At 37.7% G+C, this 27,105-nt stretch overlaps 1 protein-coding gene across 7 annotated transcripts; it reads right to left on the bottom strand.

The window, feature by feature from the left end:
* Positions 1-26,951, bottom strand: gigyf2 (GRB10 interacting GYF protein 2). 7 transcript variants are annotated; one of them, XM_084412358.1, is made up of 29 exons: positions 26,804-26,951; positions 21,766-21,816; positions 20,160-20,298; positions 19,945-20,040; positions 19,549-19,657; positions 19,189-19,297; positions 18,910-18,950; positions 18,245-18,277; positions 17,448-17,624; positions 17,155-17,369; positions 16,882-17,032; positions 16,151-16,387; positions 15,842-16,038; positions 15,296-15,446; positions 14,330-14,496; positions 14,128-14,222; positions 12,169-12,267; positions 11,860-11,999; positions 9,731-9,828; positions 9,439-9,579; positions 8,283-8,441; positions 6,207-6,440; positions 5,232-5,360; positions 4,820-5,101; positions 3,585-3,775; positions 3,306-3,454; positions 2,477-2,658; positions 1,494-1,656; positions 1-752 (listed from the first exon to the last, which is right to left on the bottom strand). In XM_084412358.1, the coding sequence occupies exons 2-29, from the start codon at positions 21,801-21,803 to the stop codon at positions 685-687; spliced, it is 3,990 nt and encodes a 1,329-aa protein (XP_084268484.1). In that variant the 5' UTR covers positions 21,804-21,816; positions 26,804-26,951; the 3' UTR covers positions 1-684. The 7 variants fall into 7 exon arrangements, with proteins under 7 accessions (XP_084268484.1, XP_084268480.1, XP_084268482.1 ...); XM_084412354.1 differs by having other exon boundaries at positions 17,140-17,369; positions 26,804-26,930; XM_084412356.1 differs by having other exon boundaries at positions 6,207-6,437; positions 17,140-17,369; positions 26,804-26,930.
* Between the last annotated feature and the right edge of the window lie 154 nt (positions 26,952-27,105).

The raw sequence follows: 27,105 nt of genomic DNA, 5'->3' as shown, positions 1-27,105 counted from the left end.
TTCATCATTTCCATATATTATAATACAGATGCAGAATTGAAAGTTTATTCTTTAAACAGCCTAATATTTTACAAAGAAATGGATAAGTGTCTGGAACTTTCAAACATGTCCTTAAAACAGGACACTGTTGATGACATTTCCTCGAGTCCTACATTGTTTTCGACGTCCATCAACATGGGGGCGGGCAAAGCGGAAGAGGAGAAAAGGGAAGAAAATGGAAAAAAACTAAAAGAATGAGGGAAGGAACAAATAAATTAAAAAGGAAATTGTAATGGGGATAATACATATTTTTTTTCCTCTGCAATCCTTCTATTCACGCTTTAAAGAAACATCAGTCGGGAGACGAGCATGATTGCGAGCAGACGCTCCATCTCAGTGGAAGGACACTGAAATCATTGATTCCTTTCCTGCAGAAGCAAGCCTCTCTCTCTTCCTTTACTCAGGGCTTTGTGTTTTGGGTTGGTTTTTTTTCGTGGCTGTGGGGCAGCGCTGTTATTGCAACTGTGGTTTCCTCCGGATTAGGGAGGAAGAAAAACTTGCTGCCCCGAATCTACTCCAAATCAGAGAACTGACGATACAAAAAGAAGGGGAAAAAAAACAGAAAAGAGAGTTTGAGGGGGGAAAATAAGGGCAGCTGTTCAGAAGGGAAACGGTCGGTAGGGGGAGCCTGTTGATCAGCAAGCCTCAAAAGTCTTCCACGGTCTCAATCTCACCCATGTTGAGTCTCTCAGATGAGGCATTAACAGAAAAACCTGCAGAGACATTATATTAATTACAAAAATAATATTTTGCATAAAGAAAATATTTAGAATTTATTTTCATTTTACAATTAATAACTAAAATTAGAGAGGATTCATTTTATGATAATTCTTCCTCTAAATTATCATTGTAATGCATCTGGACAATTTACTATGCTTTGACTTCTTCTTATGAAAGGCATTAAATATACTGGTTTTTAACTTCTATTCTCACACACACATACATATTTTAAAAATTATATATATATAATTTTTGGTCAGTCTGAATGCTCGATTCAGATTGGCTGGAAGATGTGCATTAAAACCATTTGATATACAGGTAATTCCAGTCAGATTTTATGTTAAAGCAATTCAAATAAATACTACAATTTCTCATTTAAATGAATGTAAATTTACACACTACTTTATCTTTGTGTCTGATGTAAAGTGGGCAGAATGCTAGGGTCTAATGAGCCGTAACTGACGAAAATAACCATCAGCATTTTAACTTTGGGTTAAATATTGCGACGCAAACATCAACAACAGCTTTAACTGGTCAATGGAGGCCATGGTATAAGCGGGATAATCCAGGGTTAGCTGTGCATTAAACGAGTTCTTCTGCGGCTCAATCAAATTCTGTTCTTTGGTTCACAAGAACTTCAGTTCACAGGAAGTTAGGAGTAATTTCCCAGCAGATTAAATCAAGTTTCAAATTGACAGCACAGTTTGTTTATGAATGACTTCACCGACACTCACCTAGAAGGCTGGGGTCAGCCCGTACCATCTTCTGTTTCTTCTTCTTCTTGCCGGAAGTGACGGTCTCAAAGCGCTGCTGCAGCTGCTGCTGTTGCTGTTGCTGCTGTTGTTGTTGTTGTTGCAGGACTGACTGTGACACTTGGCTCATTCCCCACACAGAGTCCTGAGACCCAAACACAGGGAGTTTAGCAGCAAACTGACACATGCACACTAGTGTTCATTTCGTTGAGGAATAATGTCATCATAATTTAGATCATTCAGACAGTTCACGAGTACTAAATTGAGCTCTTTTGCGTCGTTTCTCGCTTGAACGGACAAATTTATGTCAAAATGTGTTTTGGCGAGTATTCACGTAAACACAGTTGGTTATGTCTTAAGTACAGATAAACAGCTGGGAGAATTTCGGATGTGTATCAGTGTATTGGATCTGTGCATTCGGCCTTTAAGCGACCTGCTGCTGTCCGTCATTAATGTTAATCAAACTACAAAGAGAAATTCACTCAATGCTCCTGACTGAATAACTAATTAATCTATATTTAATTTATACAAAATATGTCTGCTTGAAAGAATGAAGAATGTTGTAATTAAAATGAATAATATGTTCCTTTCTTCAAGTGTTTTATTTTTTTTATTTTAAGAAAAATAAAGACATGTTATATGTCACAGCAGTTAAATCTGTGTCTGTATTGCATGTTCAAACCTTAATATCATTCATATTAACAGGTTAATATGTTTTCTTTCTCCAGGGAGCATATAATGAACTTTGAGAACTATCTAACTATTTTAGAGAAATAATGCATTACAATTGAACTAAACCCATTAGATTTTAGTCAACTAAACCTACTGTAGACTTAGACTCAAATCTTATGCAACTAAAAGTAGACTAAAATTAAAACAATCAGATGACTAAACTATGGCTAAAACTAAATAGCAAATCAAAATTTGCTGTAAAAATGACACACACACACGCTTGTGCAACGAACCTGCTGTTTTTGCTGCTGGACCTGCTGAGGTTTTTGCTGATTGGCATTCTGTTTGGCACGCCGCTCCAGGAACTGCTTGGCGAAGTCCTTGGCCTGTGGAGTGTCACCCAGGTAGGCTCGCACGTAGTCGTGCACCTCGTACGGCGAGTCCACTTCCTTCAGGAACGACGCAAAGGTGGGAACTGTGGCAAGAGTGGAAGACTGATGACTTTCAGAAAGCTAAATTGTCTTTAAATCACATGTTTTTAAGAGGTTATGTATGATACATTTTTTTTGTTTGCAATTTACTTTCTGAACACACACTGGTGGGTCTCACATTACAATGCTTTTTTTACATTTTCAACTTTCTTTAGTGTGAAATGTTGCAGTTTGAGCATGAAAAAGAACACGTCACAATATCCCTCAGTTAAATAACTCCTGCCAAGGGCATACGCAAAAAAGGGGCGAGGTGTGGTTGAGTTGTGCGTTACGACCAATGACAACACACTGATCCATTCGACCGATCAGAGTACATTGCACTTTTCGGAAGGTTACTAAACAGAGCATACAATGCAAAATATGTGAAAAGTAATGTTTTTTTTGGACATTCAAGCTTGAAAACCTATTCTAGCAGACCCCAAAAACAAAATGAAGACTTTGAACAAGGACATAATAAAGACATGACCCTTCTAACGTCAGAAGCTGGATTCCGTGCATACAATGCCAAGAAAAAGCGATGAAACGACAGGGAAGTGGTTTGTGTGAAGAATTATCTGTGCATCATGTGCGCATTAAACGCTGATATTCAAGATAGTTGAGGGTGATAGACGGTTATGTGTCAGTGACTCACCATCGAGGTTATTGGCTGTGTTGAGAGTGTGTAGAGTCTGTTCACACCACTGCATAAAGCTGTCCTGGTTCTTATTGGCTCCCTGGAACAGTTTCAGTAGCTTCTCTTCCTCCTCCACCTTTTTACTTGCTTTAGCACTGCTGCTATTACTGTTACAAAACAGATTATTTTACAAAATACAATAAGGAAATTACACAAAAAGCAGTTTTGCACACTGGACCTGGTTAGCATACTAAAGTCTGAGGTTTAATTGCATATTTTAATGTGGTGGTGGTTTACCTGAGGTTAGCGTTGCCCTTGTTTTTCTGATTGTGGCTCTTACGTGTGGCCTGAGGCGGGGCAGCCTCCTTTACTGCTTCGTCCCAGAAGCCAATGTTAGAGTTCTGAGCATCACCCCAGACACTGCTGCTGTCCATCAACCAGTTCGAGCCGACATTATTGACAGAACCCCACACTGATGTATTGAGGGCCTAGAAGGAGAAAGAGAGGCCATGCAATCTATTTTAGACTAATGTAGAATCAAACGCAAGTCTTTAAGATCTGCACAAAAAAGCAACACTATGTCCACAGAGAACAAACTCTTAAAATCTCAAAATAAATCATGCATCTCAGATTCTTTTACTTAATTAAACAGGATTTTAAACTTGCAATTTCCCTGTTCTGTACTTGAATGTGTAACCTGTTTTAGTCAATATATGCCTATGTATAAAAACTGGTGTATGTATCAATACATATGAATTAGAGCTTGATTGATATAAAATAAAAGGATTATTGTGCTAATACTAGTAAAAATGTATATACTGAATTTAATGTTCTTAGTCTTTCCTTCCTGTGACAGGGCAGCCAAGAGAGAAGCCACAAGAGTTTACATTAAATTAAATTTCAGATAGTAAAAATAAAATTAGATAAAAAATATATAAATTTCCATTATGCATAATGCAGTACTTTTTGAATTATAAAACAAGCCGGGACTCTTATTCTGAACTATATGTCTATGGTTTCCTACTGTCAGCTGAGGAAGATAAAATACGCACTCTTTACAACATATTAAAACATAAAAACAATGGTTGTCAACTCCTGCCTGAAACATTTTTACTTTGAAATTTGCAAATCATAGCCTTTTGAAGTTTAATCATCATGTTAGGCTTCTAGGCAATTCCTGTTTTTACATCCCCAAATTTAAGACATAAAAAAATGATAATTACGCATTTAGTTATACCATTTAAAATGGAGACTTGTGACCTTAAATTTAAATCAAACTGAATGATCAAACGTCATAGGTAAATAACTGGAAAAATAAAAGTGCAGTAAATGGTAAAACTAGTGCGTTTACAAAATAAAAAATTAACAATTAGCAGTCTGGAACATCAAGCAGCATAACAGAACTTCTGTTGTACAGCTAAAATAAAAGGAAGTGGGTGAAACCTGAAGCCTACATTCAAGTTACAAACAGACGTACCCACTCTTACGTCAAAAACAAGGTGGGTATCTGCATCAGGATGTGTGTAACTAACCACTCGGTTCTGCTGGGTGACGGTTGAGTGTTGCAGCAGCTGCTGCTGTTGCTGTTGTTGTTGTTGTTGTTGTTGTTGTTCCTGTTGCTGCTGCTGTTGTTGCTGCTGTTGCTGCTGCTGCTGTTCCTTGCGCTGTTTCATCTGCTGCGCTTCCTCTCTCTGGATCTCCAACAGGGACTTGGTGGCCTCTGGCTGCTTGGCCACGCTGCCCCAACCCGAGAGCTTCGCCTGAGGTTGCTGCTGCTGCTGGACCCTCTGGAGCTCCTGTTGTTGTCGTCTTTGCTGCAGGAAAAAAAACAAAACAGATCAATGAGAAAAAAGATGATCTCTATGTAATGGTTTTTGCCTCTTGCTTGGTCACATGGGAATCTGTTGAAAGCTTGGTCACATGAGAAAGCTTGAGTTGGCATACCTCCTCTCGTGCTTGTTGTTCTCTTTCCTCCTCCAGTTTCTGGATCTCAGCAAGCGACAGGGCATTCTGAGACTGTGAGAGAGTGTTTGCTGTGGTCGACTGCTGGCCCCACTTGGAAGATGAAGGGAGCTGGGAACATAGACATGAAAAAATAAAAAATAAATACAATAACTGTTAAAAAAACTGTGTTTTCAGGTAATGTACCAACCAAGTTACCGTCATAAATTCCATTTTGTAAAATAATCAGGCATGTGATCAGAGCTCAAAAAAGGAAAACCTGTTTTTCCTCATTCGTAACTATAATATAATATAATACTACTTCTCTAATTATGTTTATAATATTTTTTATAATTTAATAGATTGTTATATTGTATAATTGTATAATTCAGTTAATTCCTCACATTGATCAATTTCAATGATTAAAAAAATCTATTATATTGCAATTGCAATAATCCTATTGCACTCTAAAAATGTAATAATTTTTTTAATCACTATTATATTTGTAATAATAATTATATATTTACAATTTTGCTTATAAATACTCAAAATCATGTTATTTAAAGTATAAAAATTAAACAAAACAAATGTATAAATATTGCAATAACTATTGAGCTGTAAATACATTTATTATTATATTTGTATTTAAAAAAACGTAAACTTACAATAATAATATTTATGGCTATCTTCAATTACTTTAGCAGAACACCACAGGAAGACAGATTTATAAACAAATTTGGGAAGGTGGTTGATGAGTGGCATACATGCATGAAACGCATGCATTTCAAATGTATTTGCTTAAACCTGAGGGGGGGAAATGCTATGTTCTCAATTCACATAGGCCCAAAAAATCCAAATAAATACAGAAGAATCACTTCCCTGAATAATGGATTATCTACCAAACTATATAAAAATGAAATCTCAGGAAGTGAGACTAGTACAAAGACTGATAAATATCTGCTTCACAGGATTTCTCACCTTCATCTGTGCGAGCTGCTGTTGTTGCTGCTGCTGCTGCAGTCGACGGAGAGCCTCCTGCTGCTGCTGCCTCTGTCTCTGTAGCTCCTGCTGTCTCAGCGCCTCCTGCTCTCTCCTCTTCTGCTCCTCCAGCTGTTGCCTTGCCAATGCCGCCGCCTCCTCTTCTAGCCTCTTCTCTTCCTCACGCCGCTTCTGAGCTTCCAGTTCTTCCTGTTTCCTCCGCTCCTCTTCCTGCTGGAACAAAAATAATTAACAAAAAGATCAATAACAGCACTAAACCACACTAAATGTCATCTCAGCTAATACTGCCAATCTATCCAAACTCAGAAGAACCAAGACATTTGTGGCAGACAGCCATGCATTAATGATTGTACCAAGGTTAATGGTTGATCTTAGTTTAGACAAAGAGCTTTTCTAAAATATCATCAAAACCGAAGTCATTGATTTGCTTGCAAAAATCCACTTTAAAGATGTGCTCGAAGCCAAATACTATGTTCAGAAAATGATGCATTCTACGGAAGAGCCCCTTAAGAGATGGAAAAAAACATGAGATCGGAGGAAAAAATATATTTCAATGCTTTTGCATTCTCTCGCAATTATATAGTTGGATAGTTATATATAATTTGCCGGCATCAGCGCACTGCTATCAATATGCGGAGTATTGAAATCATTTTTGAAGGCGCTCGCTTTGCAAAACTTGCACTTTACGATTCGCAATCACGCGTACTGTGTATAAGGAGCGGCGGTACTGACCACACATTTTACAAGATGATATTTGTCAATGACACTCAGGATCTGTTGCGCACCAAATCCTCCAACATCGCCCTGTCAGTCATCTCTCCTTACTCTCTTCCCGTGATAAGTGAAATCTGTACTGTAATGTAACCGACTTTCGCAGCAAGCCTAACCATGTCCCTTTAGGGGCTCCGTAGAATGCGTTATTTATTTTTCCATGCCTTTCCAAATTTGGAATTAGGCTTTGGGCACATCCTTAATCCTAAAACATAGTAGGGATGGGACGACACACCTATCTCCTGATTCGATACCATCACGATACTTGAGTGCCGATACGATATGTATTGCGATTCTTTTAAGAATTGCGATTCTACAAGTATTGTGATTTGATATTGCAATTTTTTTAACACTAGACCATCGGGAAAAGCTAAATCATACACTTATACAGACTGTTATACATGATGTATAAGATGTATAATATTTTACAAAGGAACAGCATACAGTACTACATTCTCTTGACTAAATGATTAAATAAACAATTAGCGAAAATTTAATAGATAAATGCGTTATTTTAAGGACCAAGTTTCTATCAAAAGCTGATTTTGATCGCTATCGTAGACATCAGTGTTCATATTTGAACTTTAAACATATCCAAGTACTTCTATGATAATTTTAACTATTGCATCACAGAAAAAAAAATTATACTATGAGGTTGAAACTATCTGGGTCAGCGACAACACAGATTTGAATGTTGCGATATGATTTTGTCAAAGTTAAATAGACAGACAAATTGAAAGATAAGTGTGGGTGTTTGAATCAAGATCACAGTCTTTTAAAGATGATTCGTGCAGCTCTAATGTCTTATCTCTCTCAGCACACGAGTAGCGTGAGGGATTTACAGTGCTTTCAGTCTCACGTCTCTTCTACGCGTCCACTTGAAAGGGATATTACGTCACTCAACACTCATAGATAACACATTTCATCCTCTGTGGCTAACTTCTGTCAACCTCATATATAAGCAAGGACAAAAATAAAGCAATTGAATTTGAATTAATATCTATTCTGGAATAAAAAAAAATTGCAATAGCTAGGTGAAGCGATTTTTTCTCCCAGCCCTAAGGCATAGATGAAGTCAAACATTGACTTTTTTGTAAATGTTGTACATTTCATCTGTTCATTCAATATATCAATTTTAAAAACTATTGGCCTAAACGATCCTTTTCACCTAACTTAGATATTGCTAATGACTCAACAACTGCTATTTTACAAAAGCTTTGAACATGGCTAAACCAATTCGATTTTGGATCCATTTTATAATAAATATTCATACGCAAGTCTTACCTGTTTGCGGAGGAATTCTTCCCTTTGTCTCCTCTCTTCCTCTTCCCTCCTCCTTTCCTCCAGCCGTCGGAGTGCCTCCTCCTGAGCTAACCTTTCCTCCTCCTCTTTCTGCCGTCGTTGTGCCGCCTCCTGCTCCCGCTGCCTCTGGAGAGCCTCCTCCTACAGAAAACAGAGTGCGTATTTTATATATATATATTATTATTATTATTATTTTTTTTTTTAATAACTCCAAACGATCGGCCACTTAACGGAACCAGCTGATAACCACTTTATTAAATAACTCCTGACTGGTGGTCGATTTATATAATGCTAAGGCCGATATAAAATATAGGCATCAGCCAACAAGTTACGTTTGGCCGATGTGTCGGAAGCGAGACTTATTTTGATGGTGCTGAGAACCCCAGCGCCTGAGAACACAGCGCTCCCATTCTCTGTCTTCATTAGTTTACAATCTGTTCAACAGTCCAAACAAAGAGCAAAACAAGCCCCTTAAAAACGAATAAGCAGACATGGCAAATCTGTACGAGAGGAACAAATATAAACAGTATAACTAGGATTACCAATGTCCTACAAAATGAAAAGGCTGGAAATGTAATTTATTATGAATAAAATAGTTTTTAAATTGATAGATGAAGTAAAACAATAACATGAGATTGAAAAATAATAATTCAACAAAACTTTAAAGTTTAATTACATTTATAAGTTGTATTTAATATCAGTCAATTGGGGACACACCCTCTGCACGTTTCCTTCATTTTTGGTTGAACAACTCCTTTAAATTAAACAAATTATTCCATTACTTTTTTCATTAAATAAAATAAAACTCAAAGTTTAGAATCAAATCTATTGAGAATCAATTTAGAATCGGATTGTGACATTCCAAAAGATTCCCAACTCTAATATATAAACCAAAAAACACTCACAAGTTTAGTTGTGTGAATGTCAATGTGCTATTTACTTTTTTAACGAAAGCACATAAAAAACAGTGTTTAGGCTTCAACAACAATCAACAGTGTCATGTGAACATGTACGAGAAACTCGTACTAAAAGCAAAAATGCTCTCATTCAACGCCTTCGTTTCATATTTGTTTTAAATGCAGAGCTTTGTATTTGAATCTCAGCACTAATCATTGCATAATTTCCCTTCTCTCCTGACCTGTTTGCGCCGTGCCAGCTCTTCTTCCTCCAAACGTTTCCGCTCCTCCTCTTGTCTAGCACGCAGCGCCTCTTCCATTCGCTTCCTCTCCTCCTCTTCCCTTTTGGCCCGAAGCTCTGCCTCCCGTCTCTCCATCTCAAGCTTTAGAGCAGAAAAGACCAAACAAACAAATAAATAAATAAATATATAAATAAATATATAAATATATTAAATTTACAAAATGAGACCCTTCTATCAGTCCTACAGTATCAGTAATTTTAGGTCACAAAATATCTACTCGCATCTTACTCACCTTCAAAGCTTTGGCTTTCTCCAGCTGAATCTGTTCAAGGGAAGACGCTTGAGGCATGGAGTCTAGTGGCAGATCCCATACGCTACTCCCTTCCCATGCTAAAAAACACAAACAGACTTAGAATAAGCATATCATGATTTCTCAATTTGACTGTTAGAGATCAGCATATATACAAACTTAATTATGAGTCTTATCTGTTTAACCAATTTTGATACTCTAAATTTATAGACATCATATAATAAAAATAAATGATATATCAAATATGAATGAATGGAGTTTAATGCTACTGTGGTAGTAAAGGGCATGAACATTGTGAATGTAAAGACAAAATAATAGGGAAGCCACTGTTCCACTTCAAAGCAAAAACAACTGTCAAATGCCACATATTTCAGTTCTGCTTAAGTGGCATCTCATTCAGCTGAGTCAAATCACTAGCAACCGAGTTATACCACGAGATGAGCATGAGTCATATCAAAAACTAAGTGAGTGGTGTGTTACTGTAAGTGAGAGTAGAAAACAAGCACACCAGAAACAATACAAGAGCTGCAGGAAGGCAGCAGCACTTTTTTTTCCATTTAAAGCTACTGTGGCACTCTGACTCAACTGATCTAATGACTTGAGGAGTTCAAGACAACAAACAAGGTGAGGTGAATAACCAGGGTTCCTGCAGGTTTCAGTTAGTCAAATTTAAGATCTTTTTAAGACATTTTAAGACCATAAAGATTGAAATTTAAGACCTACACGACGCATTGCCAAAAAAATATTCAAATCAAAGAATTCATTTTATTTCAATGAATTCAGTAATTGAAAAAGCATTAACTTAATTTACAGATAAAGCAATCACATTAGTAACCTTCCAGACCCAACAACGCGTGTCAGAGAAAAGAACAGAATCAGATATCATTTTTTTATCGAAAATTGTACTTTGCATATTATAGGCCTACTGTAAAAAACACATAATTAGTTGATTTTAGTTGATCATAGTTGATCATAACTAGAGATGAAATGGCATGAACATTTAATTTAATTATTATAGTGCCAAAAATTACCACTGTTATCACAGAATCCTGTTCAAAAAGTACTAATACTACACAATGAAATCAATTCACCAAGTTTTATGTCGAAAAACAGCAAATAACAAATAAAATTAGCATCAATACACACTAACATAAACATTAAAATAATACGATTAAAAATGATAGCCAGATTTTAAAAGTGTCTTGCAACATGTTATATACTAACATGTACAAGTTCAAATAAAGTTGACAAAAAAGGTTTTTATAAAAAGATAAACCTCACATATTTCAGACTTTAATTGATCTTTTTTGACTCATTCTTTTTATAAAAAATTATTTACTGACATTTACAATACAGTTTAGCTTATCTTTTATTATTAATAGTAAAATTCGGTCCGATTTTCCCGTGGCGTCTGTCGTTGCTATGCAACCATCATAGACTGTAAAAAATAGGGGCAACCATGCACTGCGCTCTCCACAATGACAAAAAAGTTTTAGTGGCTAATGGATTTCTACCGCCGAAAAACACTTGCTAAAGCTCTGTTACAAGATTTATTTACGGAGAAGAGAAAAACACCCAGTGTTTGGGTGCACCCGCATCCTTCATGTCTTTTTTCATGTCACTGCGCCTGGAAAAAACGAGCGCGTCGCTTCAATTATAAGCGCGCTTACCGCGCGCCTACATTTGAATGAACTTGAGCGCGAAAAAGACGCGATATGTGAGCTGCCTCTTGGCGAGCGACTTCGATACTTTTTTGCTACTTTGTAATAACTTTCTGCGGCCAGCGTTTCTGGATTTTTAAGACTACATGAAATTTAAGACCGCGGATGAAAATCTGGCTGTTTTTAAGATGTTTTAAGGCCTTAAATTTAAAGTTCAGAATTTAAGACTTTTTAAGACCCCGCGGGAACCCTGATAACTAACATCTAAAAGTTTGAAGAGAGACAAACAAAGGCATAAACTGACTCTGTTCAAGTATGTGGGGGGGAAATGGATCAAGATTTTCAAAAAATTTGCCTCAACATATTCTACACTAGGAAAAAGATCCAGTTCTAAACATGTCCTTGTTCTGATCTAATTGCTTAGCAGAGCAAATCTCGGCGTTGACGTACTGCTGGGAGTGGTGGGCTGCATGTTTGGAGAACAGGATGCCTGAGTGGAAGAGTTCTGCATTTCCCAAACAGATCCCGAGTCTGGAACGGACATGGAACGTGTGACGGGAGGTAAGAGGCTCTGTTGAGGCTCTGGCGTTCTGCAGGGACACACAAATCGAACCGTGAGATCGCGTCACAGATGCTCAACCACAATACCAATGCAGTGTATCACACCACCCACGCTTTACATTAATATGCCCTCTGTTTGCCCTGTTGAAGCGTGTAATTCTGAGAAGTTTGCTGAAAACAGAAGTAAATTAATCTCACCTGATCTTGAGCGCCTGATGGAGAAGGAGATTGAGCTGCTGCTGTTGTAGAGGAGGAGCAGAGTTTAAAACTTTCTGTTGAGCCAGAGCATACTGTTGCCTAGAGGACAAGAGAGAGTCTTCATTTAATGGCATTACAAAAAAGTCATGTGCTTGCATGTTAGACTTTTTTTTGAAAAATGTATTTTATTCAGCAAGGATACATTCAATTTATCTAAAGTGTCAGTAATAGGGCTGGGTACCGAGTTCGATACTTTTTAGGTACCGACCGAATTGCCTCGATACTATCGAGTATCGAAAAATGACTTGTTCTTCAGTTCCAGGTTTCGATACCTAAGGGGTTAACTCGTCAACGTCAGTGCTCAAACAAATACATATGAAATGCACAACAACACAACTAAAGTCGCTCACGCAAATACATGCAAACTCTACACACACACACACACACACACACACACACTAGACGCGCGGAACTCCCCGCGCACATACTCATATGAGACGCGCGCGTGCACACAAACTGTCCACGCACATACTCACATGAGACACGCGCACACACACAAACTCTCCATGCACAGTCATATGAGACGCGAGCACACACACACACAAACTCGCGCACATACTCAATGAGGCGCGAGCACACACACAAACTCTCCGCGCACATACTCATATGAGACGCGAGCACATACACAAACACAATACCCTAAAGATGTGGATAAGTCGATCAAAAGTGTGGCTACATTTCTCCAGACTCGATGCCAGTATTTGCGGTAAAATAATTGCTGCAAAGACAGGTACCACGCCAGATATGATGAAGACCTTGACAGTGCACGGAGTAAACATAAGAGCAGAAAGTTGCTCCGTCTTTGACTGGTAAATGAAGAGATCCCTTTTTGATCACTCTGACAGTGTTTATATTTCAATAATAACCTACTGAATGTACACTGCCGTTCAAAAATGTGTTGGTTAGTCAGAATTTTTTTTCAGTAAGGATGCATTAAAGTGATCAAAAATGACCTTAAAACATGATGTGTCATGTTACAAAAGATTTCTGTTTCAAATAAATGCTGTTCTTTGGAAATTTTTATTCATCAAAGAATCATGAAAAAAATGTATCAGTTTCCAAAATATTAAGCAGCACATTGTTTTCATATTTCTGAAGGATCATGTGACACTGAAGTAATGATTTTGAAAATTCAGCTTTGACATCACAGGAATAAATTACATTTTGAAATATATTCAAATAAGATTTTAAATTGTAATACTATTTCACAATTTTACAAGTTTTACTGTATTTTTGATCAAACAAATTCAGCTTTGGTGAGCATGAGCTCTTTATAAAAAAAAAAATATTGTTCCTTTGTGCACTGGGCTAAGGAGCATGAGTCAAACTGAAAAAATAAAACCAAAGTCTTTCTGAGGTAATATGTAATCTTGTTAAAATGGATTTCATAAAATTGGTATCGAAAAAAGTATCGTTCACGAACCGGTATCGAAATCAAGGTATCGGTATCGAAATCAAGGTATCGGTTTCGAAATTTTTTGAACGATACCCAGCCCTAGTCAGTAAAGACATTTATAATGTTATAACAGATTTTGATTTGATCTAAATTCTGTTCTTTGAATTTTCTATTCCAATTGTTTTCTATATTGATAAGAAGAAATGTTTCTCAAGCAGCAAATCAGCATATTAGAATGATTTCTGAAGAATCATGTGACACTGAAGACTGGAGTAATGATGCTGAGAATTCAGCTTAGGAATTAATTACATTTTAAAATAAAACTGGGCTGAAAATAACATTGGTTTAACAAATGGTGCGAGGTTAGGGCAGAACTACCCGTTTTTTTCCAAACAACGGACAACAGAAGAGTGAAATTAAGTTAATAGTAATTAAGTAGTAATTAGTTTTTGATGTTCTCTCTAGCAATTCGGCTTGTGCTGCAAAAAATTACACCGTCATACCTGAGTAAGTACTGATATTGCAGCTGCTGTATCTGATACATATTTAGAGCATTCATCTCCTGTTGTCTCTTTATCCTCTCTTGATCTGCATCTCCCTATATACAGACAAACACACACATATCAAAACTTTTTGTATGCTGAACAACAAGGGGAAGTCGTCTTGGGTCTGGCATTTCTCACAGATAAGCAAGTCTCTTATTACCAGTACGGGAGGTAGTGTGGGGCCGGGTGTAAAGGGCACTCGCCCCCACAACTTCATCATCTCTCCCAGGGGCTGGAACATCTCGTCACATCCTCGCTTCACCTGCAAGGTCATGGTGAAATAGCCCGCCTGAAACCACTCAGACATCTCCTGGTTATTAAATGGTCCTGTGAGAAGACAGACAGACTGGGGTCACTGAATGTGGCTATTTAGAGCAACACGGTAGCATTTTAAATTCTCTGAAGTAGAGAGGCTTCATCACAGGGAAGGGGAACAAGTTGTTAGTTCTTAAGGTACAGGTTTTAACATACATGGACAGATTCAGTCGTAAGGCATTGAGTAATTTTGTAGTTGACGTAATCGATTAGTTGAAAATAAAAATGTTTAAAACTAGAATGATGTACATGATATTAGGGATGGGCGGAATGACAATATTTGTCAAGTCAAGTCACATTTATTTTTTATAACACTTTATACAAAACGGATTGTTTCAAAGCAGCTTTACAGTTATAACACGAAAATAATGCAACAAAGTTTATTTTGGATGTACAGTAGATCTAGAAGAAAATAGTGTCATTGTCCAGCTCAAGTAAGTTCGGTGTTGATTCATTTCCGTTGTAAAAATCATTAGTTATTTAGTTAATTTATCTATACAGCAGCTCTGGAGAAATCAGTAATATGTAATATATCCATGCAGCACAATACTAAAAGTTATTGACACTTTAGCGTGATAAAAGCACTATGTGGCACTCAAGACTGGAGTATTGGCTGCTGAAAATTTAGCTTTTGCAGCTTAAGAATATATATATATATTTTTTTTTATATATAATTCTTACATTTCATAATAACTTGGTGAACATAAGATACTTCATAAAAAAATGTATAAATGTAAAAAAAAAAAAAAAAAAAGAATCTTAAAAATTTGAATGTGAGTGTGAAAGTTAGATTGGATACTGATTTGCCTACCTTGGATCTCTCCCTGCGGATCTTTGTAAAACCATTTGAATGCAGCCTCATGGGTAATGGGAAGAGCTGTGGGTTTGGGACCAATCTTGGTGGCCAAACGCTCATCGTCCAAACCGCCGTCCTGCAGGTATGCCACCATTTTCTCAGCTTCCTGTTTCAGATAAGACAAAGTCTACTGTTCAAATTTCCGATCTTCATGGCAGCATTGTAATGTGGCTGATAGACCTTAGAGTAGCTCTGATACCTTCAGCAGTATTTTATACCAATAATTTACACCATGTCAAAACCAGACGCACGCATCACAACGAAATGTGACAAAAGCAAATACAACCCATTATAATCAGTGACGCAATCTACAACAAATTCCCGACAGTAAACTGATGCCCCGGTCAATTTCCAACATACTTCAAGTGCTCACGCTACTTCTGACACAGAGAACAAATGAATTTGCAACGGTTGCTTTGTCGCATCCGGTGTAGACAGCAAGTGTTAGGCACCAACTCTATATTTAGATGCAAGCACTGCTGTGCATACAGCCATTCACACCTGCTCAAAGTGCTTGAGTCCCTCATCCTCATCCATGTCAGAGGGGAGTGCAGAGGGCCGGCTGAAAGGACCCACAATGCCTTTGGAGTGGGGGAGAACAGGAGCCACCGCCACTGGCATCTCCAGAGGCTTGACCTGCTGGGTTTGCGTGGGCACTGACTGAACGGGGAGCACAGGAGGAGTAGAGAGCGGAAGATCTGGAAGCAGAGACAGGGTAATTCAGCATCCCATAAATGAAGGCTACAGGTTTTATTTTCCAAAATATATTTAAGGAAGTATTTGCATATGTTTTATTCATTTGATTATTACCTGGGAGTGTGTTTGTTACATGTGGTACGGAAATAGCCTCCAAAATGCTGTTTGGTAGGGTTGTGTGTAGTGGTGCTTTACTGAGTTCAGGTACTGTCGTTCTCTCCAATGGTCTCTCACTTTCTTCAGCCTGTTCCGGGTTAACAGACGGAAGGGGTGCCGGAGTCGCAGCCTTGGGAGGCGTTACCACTGCTGGAAATGGTACAGCAACCGGCGATGGCTCTTCCGATTTACTGCCTTCAGTAAACCAAAAATAAAGCTTTATTAAAAATGATGACAATGATTTACAATTGTTAAAGAGCTGTTCAGACGTGAACTGACAACGTACAAGATTGAAGAATTAAAAACGGTAACATTAAAATACAGTTTAAAATTTTGGGGCCTGTCATTTTTAAATATAAAATAAATGCTGTTCTTTTAAACTTTTCAAAAAATATTAAGCAGCAGAAAATTAGCATATTAGAAGGATTTCTGAAAGATCATGTGACAATGAAGACTGGAGAAATTATGCTGAAAATTCAGTTTTTGCAATCTGATTTTCAAATATGTTAAAATAGAAAATAGTTATTTGAATTGTAATAATATTTCACAATATCAGTTTTACTGTACTTTTGAACAAATAAATGCAGCCTTTGTGAGAGACTTGCCTGCCTGTAACTAAACTGATTAACTTGATTTAGTCCATTAACTTGAAATGGAGTATCCGATGGGATTTCTTAATGTCGCCTTACCTTCATTTCGATTACTCTCACATCTAGTTTCTGTATCAGTATCTTTGGTTTGTTCTGATTCACTGTCATCCTTTTCTGTGTATTCTTCATTCTCCTCCAGTGGCCGGAAGTCCAGCTCCGCCTCTTCCAGGATAGGCTCCTTAGGAGCTTTCTAATTGAGCAATGAGGAAAACTTACTGATCGAAAATACATTTATCTAGACAGACATTCTTATTAACTAAATAAAATAGAATAAAAGATAAAAATTCAAGAACTCACTTCCCACGCCCTCACCTTAAGTGAGAGGAAGGCCCCTGAGGAGTCAAACGTCCCCGTCTCCTCCTCTGCATCTTCCAGACACCATTCTGGCAAACTGTCCCTCTCCTCCTCTACGCTCCCGCTGCCTGACCGAGGTCTACGGTAACCAGCACGCTCCTCATCCCTTGAGTCAAAAGGAAAACGCCGACGTTGATCCGGGTGTTCCCGCCACCCTGCTGATCGTGGGCCATCTGCAAATGAGGAATCAGTTTGTATCCGAACATTTTTAAAATAAGTTCTTGATGGGAAAAAAAGGGCATGCAACACACCTGGACTCGGAGGACACCATCGTTCGTTCTCCCGACGAGAACCTGCAAGCCTCCAGCCACTATCGTCATCCTCTCCATTCTGCTCATCTCGAATCGAGCGCCAGTTGTCACTTCCTGAGCGAACGAATTCGTGTTTTCGTGTGTTCCCTGCACTAGCATCCTCATAGTTCGCCCGTACTTAAAAAAAAAAAAAAAAAAAAAAGTCAATGAAAAAAAAAAAAAAGATCCAAATAGTACATGTTGAGCAATTGAAACATTTGCAATGCATCTATTACACACTACCATTTAAAAGTTTGGGACAAGTAAGCTTTTTTTTAATGGTGTGAAGCTGCATTTGTTTGACAAAATATACATCAAAAAGTAATATTGTAAGACAATACAATTTCAAATAACTTTTTTCTATTTTAATATGTTAAACTGTAATTTATTCCTGTGATCAAAGATGAATTTTCAGCATCATTACTCCAGTCTTCAGAGTCACATGATCCTTCAGAAATCATTATAATATGCTGATTTGCTGCTCAAGAAACATTTATCATCAATGTTAAAAAACAGTTGTGCTGCTTAATATTTTTGTGTAAATCGAGAAAATTTTTTTTTCAGGATTCTTTGATGAACAAAGTTAAAAAGTTCAAAGAACAGCACTTATTTGAAATCAAAAACTCTTGAACTCACTTTTGATCAAATTAACACATCCATGCTCAAAAGTATTTTTATTTCATTTTTATTTTTTTACTTACAAACCTAATGATAATGGTAGTGTACATTTTATAGGTCTGTTAGCAAAGAGGACTTACTGTGATTGAGTGGAAAATGGGCTGGTGCTCCATCTATGGACAGAGAGATTAAGTTGGTTCAGTAATGGAATATAATGTGATGCATTACATCAGGTCACACTTTGTAGGAGAGAGTGGGGTCATCTATGCCACTTTTTCCAACAACTACCCCTAACTTTGGAAAAAATGCACAGAAATGTTGCATGTACAAAGTGTTAAATCACTTTTCTCATATGCAATCTCAATCAGCTGTATAAGACCATTTCTAAATATATGGTGACATGACAAAAATTGTGCAGTTTTCAAACTGTGGGTCGCACAAATTGGCTGCAGCTATATTTGCATTTCAGCAAATCACTTACAGTTCATAACTGGACCGGAGTGAGCATGTTTTCATGTACATATTTCATTCACTCTTTAACCAGAGTAAATTAAGAAATTAAAACTTAAATATAAAGTGATGAAATTTTACATTTGTACTATAAAATACTCAATTCTGTCCTAAGATTAGGTTTACAGTAAATGTCAATTGTTTTCTAATCTCAAATATTTTGGTGGGTCTTGATATAGATTATAGTTGTCTAGGTGGGTCCTGGAATGGAAAAGTTTGGGAACCGCTGTTCTAGATTATGGGGGGCACATCTGACCCCACTCTCATTTATGTCTTAAAAACCTAGCATACTAACCTGGATCTTTTCGCCCTGGCTTTTCGAACCTTTTGTCTCCCCTGGGCAGGATGAAAAAAAAAGAAAAAAAAATTTAATCAGGGTAACCTGAACCAAATGTGCAAAAACAAAGACACCTAACATACTTAATTTGTCCTTTCTCGCGGTTTATGTTAGATAACATATCTGGGCCATAAAACTTTTAATTTCAGCACTTAGTCTGCATACTCTGAGTTACAAACAAATGTTGTAGATATGTTGTAGACAGTTGGTGCTGCAGGTGCAATTCATTTTGAGTACCTCTCCTCCCAACTCTGGGAGCGATGCATCTCTCTCCCTCCACGGCCAAAACCTCCCTCCACATCATCAAAACTTCTTTGGTAAAATCCTCCTTCTCCTCTGCCCCTCCCTGTCAATCAATCAAAAAAGGGCTCATGAGCCTATGCACAAGTCTAACCTTTTCTCACCATAACTGTGCAAAAGAAATTCAGTGTACAGTGAAAACTATTTAGGAAGGAAAAGGTTACACAGGGTGACAAAAGTTTGCACTCTGCTCTAGTTTAACAGAATGAAAACATTTCCGCTGCTAAACACGTATTAAGTAACTGCACTTCTTTTAGATGGAAAAAAAGGAAAGTCTGTGGTTGCAACGTAGCTCACCTCGCCCCCGTGAAGAACTTCGGCCTCTAGGTGCCCCCGCCACCGTCCCCCCTCCCCTTCCTGTCAGACGGAGTACAGCTGCACTGTTTACAGACATGGAGAAATTTCTCTGTGGAGACAGACACGCATGCAAAGCATTGTAAAGGGCACTCCATTCACAGATGCAAGCCTGGCAATGGGTTGCGTGACAGCAAGATTGTGAGTAGGCTATCTGTTTTGACCACAGCGTGTGCCAAAATGACATCATATGCAAAAAAAACCAAATGCCACTACTTGAATACGTAGGCACAGCACTTTCACAGAGAATAGAGAGCTGCTGCAGGAAGCACCTCTTTGTCATTTCTAATTCATGTGCAAATTCTTAGGACCGCAGTAAATAAATAGGTCGATTCTTACCTGCTCCTCCTCTGTAAATGGGACTAATGCCAATGGTGGCAGGGGCTCCTCTTGTAAAATAGGTAGAAATTCCTTATCATGAAGATCTACCGGAATCTAAAAGAGAAAATAAAAGGGTTAGTAACATTTTAAACATGAATAAAAATCAGGAAGATAAATGAGTCTTCAGAGCATGACAAAAAAAATCTAAGTCAGCAAAAGACGGACGTCCTTACCATGTTATCTTTTACATAAAGTGCTAGCATCTCTTCTCTCCCATAGCGATAGTCTGCAAGTTTATACTTTGGCAATGCGGGTGAGAGTGGAGGGGAGGCCACACTGCTGCTACCCACCCCACCTGACAGGGCGCGGAGCCTGGGACACAGCAGAGACAAAACATGCTACGTCATCATATCATTTGATATGTCAGTAGACACTAAAACAAATACTGTATACTCCTCACACCAAGAACATAACTTTTTTTTTTTTATCTATATATATCTCCTGAATTCTGTAAAAATGAGTGAAAAACAATATGGTAACTGAGCAGTAAGAGAGTTTAAAAGCAGAAATATGAAGCTTGTCTTTTTGTTAAAGTATTTTAATAAAAATAAAAAAGTATAATAAATTTGTATTTGTTTTAATTATATTTATATACATTTACATCACACATTTTTGTTAAAGCATTCACATAAACTCTTAAATCAAGGTGTGTTAAAGCATTATGTTCAGATAAGTGAAATAGCTAAATAAAATGCAACAAAAACATACTAGATTTATATAATATTCTGATTTGTTAAGTCAGCAACACTTCACAATAAGGATTCATTTAAAGTCCCCCTGTGGTGAAAATTAGTGTAATAGAAGTGTCTATGTGGTGATTAGTATTTTCTCCTTAAAACCGCAGTGAACCAAAGACAGTCTCAAAAATGTGGTTTGAAACCGCTGGTGTTTCTGACGTCACAAACTACCTAATAACCAATCGCGTCAACGTGTGGATCTCTGAGCTGGTGTGAGTGAGCGAGGCGGGTCAAATTTGAATATTCATAGAACCGGATATAGTAAATGAGTCAAGTGTGTAGAGTTACATTAAAGCTATTTTAAGCCATGAAGTGATTTTTTCAAAGAAAGAAACACCTAAATATGTAATTTTGGAGTTTTAAGGGATAAATTGATTGACTACAGGGGGACTTAAACATTAGTCAATGCATTAGCTAGCATGAATAATGAGCAATATCTGTTTTAAAGCGTTTATTAATCTTTGTTAATGTTAGTTAGCAAAAATATAGTTCATAGTTTGTTCATGTTGGCTTACAGTACATTAATGTTAACAAATGCAACTTTTGATTGTAATAATGTATAAGTACATGTTGAAATTAACATTTTCAGTATTGCTCATTTTAGTTAATTTTAATAATGCAGTTAACTAAAGAAACCTTATTATAGTGTTACCAATAAAAGTCTAATATGTCAAATAATTCTGATATTTTCAATCTTAAATAATACTTTTTCCAGATCTTTCACTTTTAGTGTGTGAAGCCCCGGAACGTACAAAATGCTTAACTTTTGAATCAATCAAATTAAAATAAATCAGTGGCAATACCCTGTATGCATGTTTTCTGAGAGAAAATTAATTTTCTGTGTAATTGACAGCACACCACAGATGACGTCCATCTGTGAAATGGACATAAAGCTTAAGTTTCATTTGGTATAATCACTAAACTTGGAAGCAATCCTGACTAAGGCTGTACATACATAATCAGCCTGAACATTTACCGTGTTTCATTAAAAAACTATTCACAATGCTGCTTCAGACATTGATGCTTCAGCAACAACACTCACCATTCTGGTCCGAAGTTAAGCGTCTGGGTTTCTGCCATTTTCCTTGAAAGTCTGAAGAAAATTAAAGTGATTCGATTAATAGCTCAGCACACAAATATGAATTGACTTAAATGAAAAATACTGAACATTCAGAAAATAAACGTTGTTTATGTTACACTACATCGCTTTCAACTAAAACCGGAAAACTTTTCATGTTCAACTTCATTTAGGCTACTTGACAACGGCATGTAAACTACAAAAAAGCAGATTTGTGCAAACGGTGACGTCATGCGCATGCGTGTTACTTGTTCGGTCTGTAGGATTGTAGTAGAATTGCATGATTAAGCTTTAAAAGATTGAAATTTTGATTCAAACACCCACACAATCTTATTCCTAAATGACAATAGTCACCTGTGTCTATTAAACCTTTGACAAAATCACGTCGGCACTGCCACTGACCCAGAGGGAGCAGTTGTCATGTTTTAGGTTTAAATAAATTTTATACACCTAAAGCATTATCGTATTGCATATCGAATATTGCATTTTTCTTCAATATCACTACCATAGACATCAGTGTTTGTATCCAAACTTTTATCTCAGTACTTCTGTGAAAACGTGTATATTTGTAACAGAAATAATGATACTCTGTGGTTGAAAAGACTGTTTGTGAAGCCGTTTCATACCACTCTTTCTGTGAAAAGAAAGCATTACAACTTTTGAAAGTGAACAGTGTTTCAGCATTAGCCTACATAAAGTAGCGTCACAAATCTGTCATTTTAACATCAATGTAAACAATAACAAAACAATTTAAAGAAAAACCTACAAACTGAATAATCAAATATAAAAATAAAACACTGCATTGTCTTCACATTAATTAAATATATATTGATTTATATTAAAGCTACAAAAGTTACTCAGTCAAGAGCAGTGAGAGATTTTCTTTTGTTTGACAGACAGCTGCAGGTTTACCAGGCTGCTGTCCCTTTAAGACCTAATGCATGGATCCTACTGACACGCATCCAATTTCTTTCCCAACTGTTTAGGTTCACTTAAAGGGATACTTCACCTCTGGAAAGATGAATGTGTATTTAAATTGGGTCATGTATGTAGTAGAAATGTGAAATTATTTTTGAATCTGGAGCCTTCTAGACTGAGAAAAGCCAGAAAATGTATTTTTGGCTTATGTGGATGAAAGACAACAACTCCCGGAATGTACTTGCCACTCCCAAGCCACGCCTACCGGTAAGAGCGGAGCGCGCAGTTAAACAACAAGACTAGGCTACTAGTGAGTCTCCGTGACGAGTCTGCCCGGGATTTAGAGATTTGCCCAAAATGTCCGGGATTCGGCTTTCGCGTGCTACAGTCGCCATTCATTATGTTTACTGTGGCGAGCAGGACGAGGCTGAGGGCCGCGGGAGAACGGCGCGAGGCCGGTGGCGTGATTACTGAAGAACGACGGATGAGCGGGAGTTTTCTTAGCAATGTTAAAAAGCACATCAACCGATCACTTGTTTAGCATTCATGTAAACTTTACATTCAGATTCACCAATCGGAATGAATTCAGTTAGATTGAAACAAAAGGTGTGCACGTAAACAATGAATGGTGACCGCAGAAAGCAAAAGCTGAATCCCGGACATTTTGGACGATCTCGACGGCCGGACATGTCCGGGAAAAAGAGGATGGTAACCCCTACTACTCAGCTTTCTCCACAGAACAAGAGCCTGCTAGCTTAGCTTCCAAAGAAAGAGGGCTGACACTATGTGTACATTCTGTGAGTGAGATCCCACCCTCAGCCCCAACTACTGGCTGTAGTGTTTAGCCTCTGGCCAAATGATGATTTTTGCGTCATCGGAGGATTTTTTCCAGACAAAAAAATACATAAATCTCTCGTCTCAGGGGGATATGAGGGAGGAAAGCAAAGCACGGTAATTCGAAAACACTACTGGTTTTCTACTGATACAAAGCTTAATGCTAAATCCTGAAGTATCCCTTTAAGAAATAACTGTGTTTTTACATGAATACTCAAGACTGGCATTTTGACAACTGTGTGTGTATTTAAACTGAATTCGGGATTGCACGCTGTCTGGGAGATGGCTTTCTGTGCGCGCATTTCGGGTGTGTCAGACAGAACAGCAACGAGTTGTTTTCTGCAGCTTATTGCGCTTAACACTTTTTATCATCAAGCAAGTCGCACGTAATATATTTGCATGCCCAGTGTATCTCTGCTATATGCTTCAAACTAAAACATTTGCGCAACTTTTTGAAGTAGCCTATTAAAATCTTTCAGATATCACAAGACCTTGCGATATGCATATCGTGAAATGTACATTTGCGATATATCGTGCAGCCCTAGTAGCAATCACAATAAAACAATCACCTTTTGAAAGTAACTTGCGCTTGAAAAAATGTATCGATTACATTGTTACGCCACTTGGTGGCAACAAGTGTGTTAAATTATTTTATTTTTTTCTTTGAATCGATTCATTCACGAATCGACAAAAACGATTCATTCAGTAATGAAACAAAAGTATTTATGAATCATTAATTCAACTAGATTTTCGAAAATTATTAATTCAAATGAATTAAACATTTGTAAATAGACTGCAGCAATTTATATTTGGTCAGAACCTCAAGTACGTACATGCTAGTTTGTTTAGGCCTAGTTGTTTGTTCAGAATCGTGATCTTTAATTTAAGAAAAATAATAATAATAATTTGTGATTCTCAATTTATCCAGAATTGTGCAGCTCTAGCGCGTAGTGTTCCTTTACAAAGTGACATAGTTAACTGGCCTGGCAGCCTAATACTTAATTGTTTTCGCAGATCCGTGCAAATAGGGATTATTTTATGTCTGTACGCAGCAAACGCAAAGGAAAAACTTTTACGTTTTTTGCAAATCATTGTCGTGTAAACGTACCCCAAGGCAATACAGCAAAAACATGTCTGAAAAATGCCATCATTCATGGTTTACATGTGTGCAAGCAAGGACACATGTCAACATTAGGATTATACATTTATCACCTGGTGCATGTTTAAAAAGTGGAAACGTCAATTAGCACTTTACAGGTTTTGCAGCGTACCGTCAAATGCATTCGATTTACAAAAAATATCCACATACTTCAGACATATTTGCAATAAACAAAAACAATATTTGTGTGTTGAGTGTGAGTGGATTCGTGAAATGAAAACTACACCTACACATTGAAAAAAAGAGGACAACAGATCAAAGATTGCATATACATATCTCCTATTTCCATTGTTTGGGTCTTCCCCTTCGGTTGCAACTGCAAACACTCGCCAACGCAACGCTTATGAATACACAAAAGTGACAACCTTTGATCTAAAATAAATTAAGCTTTTGACTTTTTATTTTCAAATGAACACTTTAAAGAAAGTGCATGATTTTATTTAAAGTCCCAGATAGGTATAATAATACTGTATATAAACAGTGGTTGGTTTGACAGTAAATCATTTTCTCCAGCATATTCTAGAGGTGACCCCCATTCATTCGGCACCTTAGCGTACCCCCCCTTTACTGTGACGAGCTATTTTAAGAACTCTCCCGATTAGGAAGGGCATTCTCAGACATCTGTGCAATCCATGGCTTCCCTTGCCCACTACGTAGTGCAACTAACTTTTTTCAACTTGATTTGAAATGATGATCACATTGCAGTGGCATATTGGCAGACTTGTCAAACCAGACCCATTTAACCTCAGGGGAAAAGGAGACATTTATCTGTATTTTATAATTAATTACCTTTTATTTTCGGCTTAATATTATATATTCAGAACTGCTACGCAGCCACTTTAGGTAGATGACATAAGGTCTATGCAAAACAAACAGTAGTGACTTGCTGATGCAGGGATTTAAACCACGTGTACAACACGCAAGGAAGTAATACAATCCAGATCACACATGCCATCAACAAAATCTAACCACACATATACATATATACACACACACATATACATACATACATACATATATATGGCATTTCGATAGGTTTATCTGATCAAATCATGCGATTACGCGGTTGCATCAGATCCCAAATAGACATGCATAGGTATTGTATTTGTAAAGTCAATAAAGCTATTTTAGGTTGAAAACAGATGGTCAACAGATTTTTGCAAAGTTACAATCCATTACACTTGCATCGCCTGTTTAGAAATGTAATAAGCGTATAAAACAATAGGTTTTCAGAAAACCACTGTAATATGCGTGGGAATAGTCATAATTAGTCTTTTGGAGGCTGATAGGTCTGAAAATACACTTTGGTATATTGTCAATCCCATAAGTGGCTTGCCAGTCATTAAGGCGTGTACAGGTGATCGTGTGTAACTGATCTGTATCAAGACTTAACGTTTTTATTTCTACAAACCTCAAAAGTAAAGCTGATAAATGTCATTTTTAAGTTTCATCGATCACGTTCATGTCGGTTCATGCCCTCATACTCCCTGTAAGCACTGCAGTCCACAAGCTAGTTCGAGAAAACACTAATTAATCCATTTAACGTTGGGAACGTTTAGATGTAAGTTAACGTTAATGTGAAATACTGAACTGACAGCTTCAGATGTCATGTTACCGTTTAATGAGGCGTTTTAATAAAGCGAAATATCCTAGCCTGGCTATCGCTGGACATTTAACTTTCTGACTTCCAACTCCTACCAACTTTAAATCAGTCCCACGCACCGCTGAGAAGTGTACGACCTGTCAAATACTGCCGTAATAAATGCCGACAGGAGCACAGAAGCACATCGTACGGCCGACGGGAGTAAATATGTAAGTTAACGTTAGTTGGCACGAGTTTTAATCCGTGCGGCCTATGCTTGCAGTTTCCAGCCACATCGCATTCCACTACAACTGCCTACGGATAGCTGATAGCATCATCAGCGGTAGGCCGGTCAAATCAAGCCCGGTGCTTCCAGGCCTAACAACCATGCGGGCTAGAATAGCGTCGGTCCGCTAAGTTGGGGCGGGTCTATGTAACTGAGAATTAACGTAGGAATAGATACGTTTTATTTTAGAGTAAAACCGTGTACGCCGGGCCCGCTGTCTTACCTCTGCTTTTACTGACAGCGCTGAGTTTGTGTGCGAGTGGCGTCTCTCGTTTCGTATCCACAAGATGGCTGAATGTAGGTCACATGACAAACACGTATGCTGAAAATTGCCCGGATGAGAGTGAGCGTGCTGACAGCAGCACTTCCCTAGTGCGCACGCGTTGGATTTCCATGTTTTATGGGGATTTTCCATAGACCTGAATCAGAAATCTCTCACTAAACCCTCATTCACTATTCCCTACCTTAGTCCACGAATACTGTTCACTTGAAGGAGTGAATGAAAACGAGTAAGCGAATTCGGCC

This window comes from Rutilus rutilus (assembly GCF_951802725.1).
Source record: "Rutilus rutilus genome assembly, chromosome: 6".
Taxonomy (NCBI): domain Eukaryota; kingdom Metazoa; phylum Chordata; class Actinopteri; order Cypriniformes; family Leuciscidae; genus Rutilus; species Rutilus rutilus.
Note: the sequence above shows the minus strand (reverse complement) of the source record. Positions and strands in the feature narration are given on the sequence as shown.